The 12,606-nt window shown below is 45.0% G+C and overlaps 1 protein-coding gene across 3 annotated transcripts in view; it reads left to right on the plus strand.

Annotated features, from left to right (window-relative positions):
• Window positions 1-465: 465 nt before the first annotated feature.
• Window positions 466-12,606, plus strand: part of ZMYM4 (zinc finger MYM-type containing 4) — a 116,977-nt gene continuing 104,836 nt past the window's right edge. The window contains exons 1-2 of one of the 3 annotated variants that reach the window (XM_068269108.1): window positions 711-777; window positions 7,207-7,320. Coding sequence is in view for 1 of the 3 variants with exons in the window: in XM_068269106.1 (XP_068125207.1) it covers window positions 579-633 (55 nt within the window). In the remaining 2 variants the exon portion in view is untranslated. Of the gene's footprint in view, window positions 634-692; window positions 778-7,206; window positions 7,321-12,606 lie in introns of those variants that run through there. The other 2 variants (XM_068269106.1, XM_068269107.1) reach the window with 2 other exon arrangements.

A 12,606-nucleotide genomic window follows, 5' to 3' on the forward strand; every position in this document is an offset into this window, starting at 1 on the left:
TATAGCATATATACGGTAATGACTCATAGGCGTGAAAGATATCTGATAGCTGCATTTTGCACAATGATTACTTTATAAGCATTTCTGGTTTAATAAACTTTTATTATACTACCTATTTTATCCTTTCTATCAATTTCATTAAATTTTAACAAATATTTTGGGAGTTTGTAAATTATTTCCACACAAGCGGTTTATGTTGTGTTCTAAAATGTGACATTTTATTTTCCTTCTTTTTTTATAATTCAAATTTAAAGGAAGTTATTCAGAATGACTATGGAGGGCCTGAGATAAGAAACAAAATGGAAGCAGCATTCCTGAGTCGCTGTCCCTTTAAGAGATGCATAGCTACCAGAGCAGCTGTGAGCACTGCGCAGGCGCACATCCCTCCTCCCTACGCCTGCGTGGTGGCTCTTTTCCCGCCCTGCTGTGATGCGCCTGCGTGCTTCTCCCGCTTCGGGGATTAAACCAATCCACATCCTAGAATGGGGATATTCTCCTTGTCACTGTAGTTATGTGTTTTCGGCGGTGCCTTGTCCGTGTAGTGCCAATAATATTGCTGCTTTGCTTATGGAATAAAAATGAGCGTACAGAAGTGCTCTTTCCTTTCTGTGCAAGAGACGGACACTTATGTTGGTACGTTCTTCAAAGCCCCCTCTTTCAGCAATGGTTTTGCCTTCACCCGCCCCTCTCTCACCCCCCCTGCGGAGTGTTGCAGTTGGACGGGTCCGGGGCCGACATGGCGGAGCGGCGGGATACAGAGCCCGGGTTGGCCGGGGGGTAAGGGAACGTGCTGTGGGGAGGGGAGGGCTTTACGGGGGAGATGTGGCGTATAAAATGGCGAGACTGCTGTGGCCGGTTGATATGTAGAGGCTGCTGTAGTGCCCTATATAGGTACCGGCGAGCGTCCGGCAGCCACATTGTTGTGTGTTGTCCTCAGCGGTGTGCTAGGGAGCCGGGGCGCCTGGTCACATGGGCTGTGTGCGTGTTGTACTGCATGAGCTGCTGGCCAGTATTGTCTAGCTGCTGGCCATGCTGCATCACCTCCTCCACATGCCTGCCTGTGTAATAGAGGCTGCAGCCACCTCCTATCATACACGAATGTATACGTGTGTAGTCCACTTCTGTATGCCCTGCTTATTACTATGTTATTTTTATAAGGTCACGACTTGTGTATTTGCATGCCTTCCCTGTTTGCCTTCTATTGTGTTGAGTACATTTGTCATTTAGGACACACGTGTGAAAGGAAACTAAGTAATAAAACATTGTTGTGTGCTAATGTAATAGTGTAATACACGCAATTCCTTCATAGGGGGTTTGTTAAAAGGTCTCACTAATGATACAATCTTGACTATACAATACTACCAAGTGTGTGAGTGAATATCCTTTGAATGGCTCTTTTAGGTAGTCCTGCAAACTACATAAATGTTGTAAGATTGTATCATTAATGAGTATCTTAATGTTCATAGTCATTTTTATTCACTTTAGTTTCATCATTAGAGAAATTTCATTGAACAATACTGATTGCAAGTATGGGATTACTGTGTTCCATTACAGTGATTCATATTTTGTGTTCTTATCAAGAGGAAGCAGCTGTAGACATATTTATGCCCACCTTTGGCAGCAAACATTTGATCATTTATGATTGCTTTATATGTGTCATATAGGCATTTTGTCCTAGTCAAGACACTATAAACAAGTGATCAGCTGTGGTTGTTTCTTTCGCTAATTGTGTTGTCCCTGGGTACTGTGGGAAACCTCCAGTATATCCTATTCCTTTTTGTAAAGTCTCGTACACACGAGGCATGTCACCCAATGGAGGATTAGTATCCGATCCATTGGGCACCATGGATGGACTGAGGCTGATAGATGCGTCGTTAGCCTGCAGGCTAGTGATGTGTTCTGTTATGTGTGGCGCATAGCAACATGGGAGTGATGTCATGTGGCAGGCGGAGTAAGTGCAGAAAACAATAATGCTTTCAGCCGTAAGTTGGCTTGGCAGATCACTGGCTGAGGGGTCAGGTGCTGTTCCACACACACTGGATTCTCAGGAAAGTTTCATCTAGCATGTGTACAGAGCTTAAAAAACTACATAGTGCTGAGCTGAGTAATTGTGACTGCCAGAGTGTTAGCCAACATGCTTATGTACCATTGTTAGCAATACTATAGTGTCTGTACAGGGCTTGCCTGATCTCTGTACAAAAGTACTCTGTCTTTTTTTGGATCTGTTAGGTAGAATTATAATTGGCGCTGGTCTAGTTTAGGGGATCCAGCAGGTAACCTCATAGCGTACGAGAGGAATCTGCGCAGGATACAGCCAGTATATGGCTGATCCTGCTGCTGCACAAGTCCCGGCCATGTTAAATACTATTCCCCCTCCATGGATGGTGGGGAATGACATAATTCAGCCTTCAGCAATTGCTGGAAGCTGAATTATTGTGTTTTAATAGTAACTTCAGCGCCGACGATATCCCTGTGCGCCCAAGTTTCCTGCGCTGGATTCGCTGTGTTCGAACCTCATAGTAAACAGCAGGGCTGTGGAGTCGGTCCAAAAATCCACCGACTCCGACTCCTCAGTTTAGGATTCCACCGACTCCGACTCCACGACTCCGACTCCTCTAATTTGCATATTACAATTTTGTTGATTAAAAGTATGTAACATGAAATTCGTCTCATAACTGCCAACGCTTAGGAATTTTACAAGACAACTGAAGTGAGAAGGATATGTAGACTACTATATTTATTCCCTTTAGACTAAAACTAGTCCTTAGTAATAGTACTTGTAAAAGGTACAAACCGGAACAAAGAACATCTATCAGGCCCTAGGCAATGTAAGTGTGGGTACATGTAAGAATGATGTGCAGGTACTCTGCAGGGGAATGAGGAGATTGTAAACAGACAACACCTCTGTGTTCAATGTGCACAGCATTCTCAGTGGATTCCCTGCAGCTCTGTGAGGAGTGCATATGTAGAGTATAGTACTACTGTGTAACAAAGTAAACCTGAGACAGATGAAATTAAAGTTTTATACATACCTGGGGCTTCCTCCAGCTGCCTTCAGGATAATCAGTCCCTCGTTGTCCTCCTCCACCACCTGGATCTTCTGCTATGAGTCCAGGTACTTGAGCCAGTCTGGCGTAGTGCGCATGAACACACTCCACCGCTAGGAGCATACTACACCTGTGCAGCACTATTGCGCAGGTGCAGAATGTTCCTGGCTGTGGGAGTGGCATGCGGCCGGACTGCGCTGACTGGCTGAATTACCAGGACTCATAGCAGAAGATCCGGGTGGTGGAGGACAGTGAGGGACTGATTAGCCTGAAGGGGGCTGGAGGAAGCCCCAGGTATGTATAAAACTTTACTTTTCATCCGTCTCAGGTACCCTTTAATTTGTAGTCACCAAACCAAATTTTAATAACATATCAAATTATTTGATTTCATCAGCAAAGGGAGTGCATACATTTGCATAAATCAGCATCAGTGCAGAATTATTTCCATCTCATTGACCATCTCTATTAGTGACACAGCTACACATCAGGCTTTATTCTTACAGCATAGATGTTATTTAGTATATATAAGAGATTCCTGTGTACGCATCATATATACAGTCACAATCAGATATGTATATCTGACCTTAAAAATACGGGGACTGCTTTATTGAAGCAGCACAAGTAACTAATTTTGATTGGTTTATTTCATTTTTGTGGACTAAGCACAGCTATTACTGTATATATACATTATTTTTAATGACTATTATCTGAGAAATAGAACATTTTATCATATTTTCTATTTTAATTACAGTTACAAATTCATTAGGAGTCGGAGTCGGTGCATTTTTTCCCGACTCCGACTCCAGGCACCCAAAATTGCCCGACTCCACGACTCCGACTCTCCGACTCCGACTCCACAGCCCTGGTAAACAGTTCTCCATAGCACTCTCTACAGAGTACATTTGAAATCGGTGCAGGATACAGCTGTATATGGCTGATCCTGCTTCTGCACAAGTCCGGGCCGATTTAATTACTATTCCCCCTCCAGGCCGCCATGGATAGTGGGGGAATGAAATAATTCTGCTTCCAGCGATTGCTGGAGGCCGAATAATTTTTTTTTTTTTTTAAGCAACTTCGGCTCCGTCTTCTGACGGAGCCGACGTTACTCAGAGCACAGCTATAGACTGATTCCCATTACAGTCTATGGTGGCGCTGGCTGCGCCCAAATCTAGCAGCGCTGAAAAGCACTGCTCCGCTCTCTACAGCACAAAGCTTTAGGATTTGCAAAATAGTGAAGGCGTAGTCTGCTTCAACCTATCTAAAAACTAAAAGTTCGAGAGGCTGCCGTCCCTCCAATCACAGTATTGGAATTTAGCTATGAGGTTTCCTGCTGGGTCCCATAAACTAGATCAGTGACTAATAATTGGCTAAGGCTACGTTCATATTGGGGTGTTGCATTAGACAATATAATCCCATTGCTAACACAATGCAATTATATTGTAAGAGTATCTTCACATCAATAAGTTAGCAGTACACTTCAACAGAATCCGTTGCCATAATGTAATGCATGCAGTGCGGTACCGCTTGGAACTGGTAGAGACCTAGGGCCATATGCAATTCACTTTTTCACCTGAGTTTTCTCCTGGGTGATATTTTTAAACTTGTCAATAAAATGCATTTTGAGACCCCAGAAGGCAAGAAAATACTCAAAATAACTTTGTTAGTACTTTTCCCCCAACGTTTTGGTACTTTTTTAGTTGAAAAGTACTGTAAAGTTATTTAAAATCAAAGATTAAAAATTCTCTCCTAGGAGAAAATTCAGGTGAAAAAGAGAATTGCATATGGCCCCTAGTCTATCCCAAACACAACCCTTTTTTGGATCTCTGTGACTTTCCAAAACTTGTATTCAGCTTGAGCAGCAAAGCTTAGGGAGAGTGCAGGGTTAGGGTAATGGGGGTAATCAGTACATACTCAGATGCATAGTCTGTAGGGAAGCTATGCTGAGTGCTACAGCTTTGATCCTAATAATGTGAAATTACTTTACTGGAGATGACCTTACTGGTCTCAAAGCACTGCAGGAAAGTTATTGGTGTTGATAGTCATGCTGTCCAACTCATATTTCCTAGGGGCTCTTCATCTCTGGGGTGCAGCTGTCATCTATTATTACTTGCTTGTTGCTGTTTTTACTCATATCTATGGGGAAGAGTGCTATTGCTCAGGTTTTTCTAGGCTTGGTGGCCTCACGATATGTAGATATAGTTCTTGATGCTACATACAACTAACCTTACTGCAGCGAGGTTAGGTATATAGGTACTTAAGATGTAAGGCCCCTGTACACACGCTAGCTAGATGAAACTCAGCTGAATTGCGCATATGTACAGTGGCCAGCGATGCCCAAGGTGGATCGAGTTGGCTGGTCGCAGGCAGAGAATATTTGCTCTTTCCACTAATCCTGTCACCGCGTGACGTCACCCATGCGCCGCTTCGTCCCTCCGCCCCCACTGCATAGCAACAGAACGCATTGCTAGCCTGCAGGCTAGTGATGCGTTTGTACATTGTTAACCTTGTACCGTTGCCCAAGGGATTGGGTAACGTTCCTTGTGCATGTGTACAGGGCTTTAGTGTACTCCAGCAGCACCCTGAGGTTGTTCCAGTTATATGCTGTCTGAAGTTTAACGTACTGCCTTCCTCATGGCAATGCCTGTGCTTGTCTTTAGATACACATAGGCACATAAAGTAGTTTTGTGATATAGAAAAACTGTTTATGCGGTATCTATCAGCAAGCTGGAGTGTGCAAAGGGTGAAGGGAGGTGTAAGATTCAATGTAACTTAATTTTGTGATCCCATCAATACAATTGGGAGCGGAGTACCATGTCTTCCCTTGGTAAGGGCTAATTTACACCCAATCTGTTGAAGCTGATTGCAGATGCACGGTACACACAAATGTGGGACAGTGCCAGTATATCAAAATGCATGTAGCAGTGCATTGTGTGCAGTGCACTGTAACCAGTTACAATGCATACATTTTGCATTGACATATATGTTTGCGTTGTATATTATTATTATTTATTTTTTTTGTTACACTACTAGGACTCCTAAATCGGAATCCCAAATGCTAGAGATCTCTGCTGGTATTCAAGGAGCATTTTAAAGGATTGCAATTTCACCTGCATTCCTTCAAATGAAATTGCTCCAAAAATGCTGCAGGCTGATTGCAAGAGTTCATCGCAAGCTTTGGCAATAAGCATAGTGGATTCCTCCTCATAGGGTTCCATTATTCCAGTGCTTTGCCGATTTGCTGGCAATCATGGGAAAAGTGCCCCTAGTGGATCTCGGCCCTAAAGCTACATTCACACCAAAATATAGATTGTGTTAAATGACTGGTGTACAAATGTTACACAATCTATCTTTGACAATATCTACGTGATGTGAACATTTGAAAACACTACGGATTATACGCTAAAAGATCAGATCGTTAAAGTGAATGAGAACCGCATTTTAAAAAAAAAAATGAAGCAAATACTTACCCAAGGAGAGGGAAGGCTCTGGGTTGTATAGAGCCTTCTGTCTCCTCTATCCTGTGCTGCCCCCCCCCCCCCATAGCCCCCCCCTTCCCCATTTCAATCCCCCGCCGAAAGGGTATTTGGAAGTCTTCTGGAGCTGTGTCCTCCCAAAGACGTGCGGCTCCATACTGCACAGGCGTGAGCGTGCTTGCGCAGGCGCAGTACAGGGCCGCCCGTCTTCAGGAGCACTCGGGCTCCCTGAAGACTTCTAAAGCCTCCTTCGGCCGGGTAAAGCAGCATTTGACTAATTTAGTCACATACTGCTACAGGGCGAGCCAGCACTGGAACGACAGGACCAGGAGAGGAGCCGGAAGGCTCTATAGGACCCAGAGCCTTCCCTCTCCTTGGGTAAGATTGGGGGGGGGTCCTTTTAGCTACGTGCCTGCAAAGTTTAAGGCACTTTGCCTAGATCCACCATCGTTTAAAGTGAATGGGAACCATTCACTTTAAACGATGGTGGATCTAGGCAAAGTGCCTTAAACTTTGCAGGCACGTAGCTAAAAGGACCCCCCCCCCCCCCCCCCCCAATCTTTACTTATTTCTAGGGGCTTTTTCCAGCCCCTAGATGTACTCTGGGTTCTACAGTGCAGCTTCTGTACTCCCCACTGTCTGCCTATAAAGCTCACTGACCCTTTAATGCTTCTGTGCACACACAGGAACTTGTGGCCGACAGCCCGTTCCCATGCATGCACTTTGTGGGCAGACAGCTGGGAGTACTAGAGCTAAGGCGAGGGACCCAGACGAAAGATAGGTGCTCGAAGAAGCCCCAGGTAAGTAAAGATTGCTTTTTTTTTTTTAATAATCAATCATAGTTTTGTACACACTGAGCAACCTTTATTGTTCTATGGGGGGAGGGGGTTATGCGCAGGGCTGTAGAGTAGGTACAACAATCTTCAGACTCCGACTTCTCAGTTTATGATACCTCCAACTCCAGGTACCCAAAATAGCTCTGACTTCTCAACTCTGACTCCTTAGTCTAATACTTACCAGGGCTTTGGATTTTGTACAAAATTCATCCAATTCCCAACTCCTCAGTTTATGAAATATCTGATTCCAACTTCCAACGTCCTCATGTGGCACCTGTTTTCATGTCAGATTTTCATTGACTATTGACAAAAATCTACAGTGCTCTAAAAAATAAATGGAACACTTAACTCAATGGGTATCATTCATAAAAGTGCTGTCGGTAAGGAGAATCAATGCGGGAAAACACCGCTGCCAGTATTTTAGACTTCTGGGTGGGCATTCATAAAAAAAGTGTTCAGGTGCGATAGCACTGCCGAGATTCCCCGAACTAGGCAGGCGGTAGGCTTGCGGAGACACAGGAAGCTGCCGAGTTGATACATATCTCCGTGTTCCGCTCTACTGCAGCTGCCTGGGAGGTCTGTGTCTCCATTAACTTTACATTGGTATCACCACATCAGAGGGAGCGGTATTTCCCGTCCTCATACTGCTTGCGGTATTCTTTATGAATTTACATTTTGTTACATTTGTTCCGATAATCACCGCACAAGGCGGTGATTTATCGCTCTGCTTGGTAGTGTCAGCTTTTCATGCGGAAACAGCCTTTATGAATGCTGCACTTGCTGAGTGTTCGGTAAAGTCAGCTGTTTTAAGCATTTCTGCATGCGGAAATGCTTTATGAATGATCGCTATTGCAACTCCAAGTCAAACACACTTCTGTGAAATCAAACTGTCCACTTAGGTAGCAACACTCACTGACAATCAATTTCACATGCTGTTGTGCAAATGGAATAGACAACAGGTGGAAGTTATAGGCAATTGGCAAGACAGCCCCAATTTAGGAGTATTTCTGCAGGTGGTGGCCACAGACTACTTCTCAGTTTCTATGCTTACTGTGTGATGTTTTGGTTACTTTTGAATGCTGGGGTTGCTTTCACTCTAGTGGTAGCATGAGACAAGGTGGGGGTAAAGGCTGCGCGTCCCTAAACACATGCTGCAATTGAATGGTTAATCGCACAGGCATACACCGCCTCTGCTAGACTGAAAAATGCATGCCCTGCATCCAAGACAAGTGCTAACATTTATTAAACTAGGAGGAACTTTAGCTTCCAATATGGTTTGCATGCAAAGTATATTATACTAGACACTTGCGCCACGGTGAGGCAAACCTCCGGGCAAGTGACCTAACCTAAATTTAAAACCTTGGGAGCAGCTAAGCAAAAAAAAGTGTGTAACTTACATTTGGTTGAACAGCGAGGAGAACGCCAGCGCATACCACTTAGGCAACCAAATGTAAGTTACACATTTTTTTTTGCTTAGCTGCTCCCAAGGTTTTAAATTTAGGTTAGGTCACTTGCCCGGAGGTTTGCCTCACCGTGGCGCAAGTGTCTAGTATAATATACTTTTCATGCAAACCATATCGGAAGCTAAAGTTCCTCCTAGTTTAATAAATGTTAGCACTTGTCTTGGATGCAGGGCATGCATTTTTCAGTCTAGCAGAGGCGGTGTATGCCTGTGCGATTAACCATTCAATTGCAGCATGTGTTTAGGGACGCGCAGCCTTTACCCCCACCTTTTCTTAACTTTGTAACTATGTAACTGTCAGGTTAGCTGCTCCCAGCTCCTCCTCTTGAGTTTCCTGTTTGCATAATAAGTAGTAGCAGATTTGCATATGATTTGCATCTGAATTGAATGCAAAGTGTGCAGAAAATCTATTTAATCTAAGTGCTGCACACTGAGCTGGTGGTCATTTCGGATGCAGCCTAAGTGGTATGCGCTGGCGGTTTCCTCGCCGTAGCATGAGACAAGTCTATAACCTACACAACTGCCTCAGGTAGTGCAGCTCATCCAGGATGGCACATCAGTGCGAGCTGTGGGAAGGTTTGTTGTGTCTGTCAGTGTAGTGTCCAGAGCATTGAGGCGCTACCAGGAAACAGGCCAGTACATCATTAGACATAGAGAATGCAAAAGGAGGGCAACAGCCCAACAGCAGAACCGCTACCTCCCCCTTTATCTAAGGAAGAACAGGAGGAGCACTGCCAGAGCCCTGCAAAATGACCTCCAGTGGGCCACAAATGTGCATATGTCTGCTCAAAAGGTCAGAAACAGACTCCTTGAGGGTAGTATGAGGGCCTGACGTCCACAGGTGGGGGTTGTGCTTACAGCCCAACACTGTGCAGGACGTTTGGCATTTGAGAACACCACGATTGACAAATTCGCCACTGGCATCCTGTGCTCTTCACAGATGAAAGCAGGTTCACACATGTGACAGTCTGGAGAAGCTGTGGAGAAAGTTCTGCTGCCTGCAACATCCTCCAGCATGACCGCTTTGGCAGTGGGTAAGTAATGCTGTGGGGTGGCATATTTTTGGGGGGCTGCACGGCCCTCCATGTGCTTGCCAGAGGTAGCCTGACTGCCATTAGGTACTGAGATGAGATCCTCAGACCCTTTGTGAGACCATATGCTGGTGCAGTTGGCCCAGAGTTCCTCCTAATGCAAGACCTCATATGGCTTGAGGCCCCATTCACACTTAAGCGTTTTGCCGACGATTTCGGCAAAACGCTAGCGCTTTTGAAAGCGCTAGTGTAATAAAACCCTATGGGCCCATTCTTACTTGGGGCGATTTGCTCTAATCGGCACAAATTGCCCAAAATCGTGAAATGCAAACGCGTAGCCTGCACCACTTTCAGGCGATTTCCCGTTGATCGCGTTTCAGTGCTATAGAAGCGCTAAACGCGATCACTGAGAAATCGCTGCACTGTCCAGTGATTTTTCCACTTGAAATTGAGGAAAAATCACTCCCGCAAAACGCCGGCTAAAATTGCCGGCGTTTTGCGCTTCTAAGTGTGAATGGAGCCCGAGTGTGTCAGCAGTTCCTGCAAGACAAAGGCATTGATGCTATGGACTGGCCCGTCTTGAATCCAGTTGAGCACATCTGGGACATCATGTCTCGCTCCGTCCACCAACGTCACGTTTCACCACAGACTGCCCAGGAGTTGGTGGATGGTTTAGTCCAGTTCTGGGAGGAGATCCCTTAGGACAGTGTTCCCCAACCCTGTCCTCAAGGCCCACCAACAGTGCATGTTTTGTGGAAATCCACAGAGGTGGTTAATCAGCTCTGCTGAGACACTAATTACCTCACTTGTGCATGATTGTGGTTTCCTGCAAACCATGTACTGTTAGTGGGCCTTGAGGACAGGGTTGGGGAACTATGCCTTAGACCTTTCACAACCTCATCAGGAGCATGCCTAGGTGTTGTAGGGAGGTCATACAGGTACATGTACGCCACACACTGTACTGAGCCTCATTTTGTCTTGTTTTTAAAGGGGAACTGAAGAGAGAGGTATATGGAGGTTGCCATGTTTATTTCCTTTTAAAGAGACACTGAAGCGAGAATAAATCTCGCTTCAGTGCTTATATTCAGCAGGGGCATGTGTGCCCCTGCTAAAAAGCCGCTATCCCGCGGCTAAACGGGGGTTCCTTACCCCCCAAATCCCTCCCTGCAAAATCTACTACCAACTTGGTCGTAGATTTTGCTGCTGTTGAGGTAGGACTAATGGCTGCAGCCCTGCCTCTCAGCGCCGTCTATCAGCGGCACATCGCTGCCTCTCCCCCGACCCTCTCAGCGAAGGAAGACTGAGAGGGGCGGGGGAGAGGCGGAGATGCGCGCTGACAGACGCGCGTGAGGCAAGGCTGCGGCCATTAGCCATGCCTCAATGCGGAAGTGAGCCTCTGCTGCACGGAGGGGATTTGGGAGGTAAGGGACCCCCGTTTAGCTGCGGGATAGCGGCGTTTTAGCAGGGGCACACATGCCCCTGCTGAATATAAGAGCTGAAGCGAGATTTATTCTCGCTTCAGTGTCTCTTTAAGCAATAGCAGTTGCCTGGCAGCCCTGCTGATCCTCTGTCTCTAATACGATTAGCCATAGCCCCTGAACAAGCATGCAGCAGATCAGGTGTTTCAGTCTTTAACCTATTTTGGTTCCTGGACGTAGAAACTACGTCCAGGAACCATGCGCGCTACCGCGGCCGATCACGCGTGTGCACGCGCACTCCCGGCCGCGGATTCGGTAGCCACGGAATCAATGTATCGGGCTACGGTGCCCGATCACTGATTCCTCTCCCCCGCTGAAAAAGCGACCGCTTCTCTCGGAAGCTTCGCTTTTTTTGGCCGTTCCCTCCCCGATGCGTCACTCTAAGCGTGTGTTACGCTTAGAGTGACGTCATGTAAACAAACTCATGGCCGCCATCTTGTGGCCAAAAAGCAAAACTACAACAAAAAGTAAAAAAAATTAAAATCAACACACCATTACATTAAAAAAACTATGGTTTACATCCCACCCTCCCAAAAATACCCAAATAAAATGTTTAATATAAAAAAAAACCCATTACAATAAAAAAAAAACATGTAAATATTTACTTAAGGGTCTAAACTTTTTAAATATCAATGTAAAGATGAAATATTTCTATATTTTTTTTTATTTTAAACTTGTAAATAGTGATAGATGCAAAACGGAAAAAATGCACCTTTTATTTCCAAATAAAATATTGTCGCCATACATTGTGATAGGGACATAATTTTAATGGTGTAATAACCGGGACATATGGGCAAATACAATACGTGAGTTTTAATTATGGAGGCATATATTAAAACTATAATGGCTGAAAACTGAGAAATAATGAATTTTTTCCGTTTTTTCTTATTCTTCCTGTTAAAATGCATTTACAGTAAAGTGGCTCTTAGCAAAATGGTCCCCCCCCCCCCCCCGCCCCAAAGAAAGCCTAATTGGTGGCGGAAAAAATAAGATCTAGATCAGTTCATTGTGATAAAGTTATAGGCAAATCAATGGGAGGTGAACATTGCTCAAGTGAAAACGACGGAACGCGAATGGGTTAAAGTCAGATCTGACAAGATTAGCTGCATGCTTGTTTCTGGTGTTGTTCAGATACTACTGCAGAGAAATAGACCAGTAAGGCTGCCAGGCAACTGGTATTGATTAAAAGGAAATAAATATGGCAGCCTCCGTATACCTCTTACTTCAGTTCCCCTTTAAATACTTCCCTCAGGTGAATGTGCTGACAACAAAATCGCAC

This window comes from Hyperolius riggenbachi, chromosome 2 (genome assembly GCF_040937935.1).
Source record: "Hyperolius riggenbachi isolate aHypRig1 chromosome 2, aHypRig1.pri, whole genome shotgun sequence".
Lineage (NCBI taxonomy): Eukaryota > Metazoa > Chordata > Amphibia > Anura > Hyperoliidae > Hyperolius > Hyperolius riggenbachi.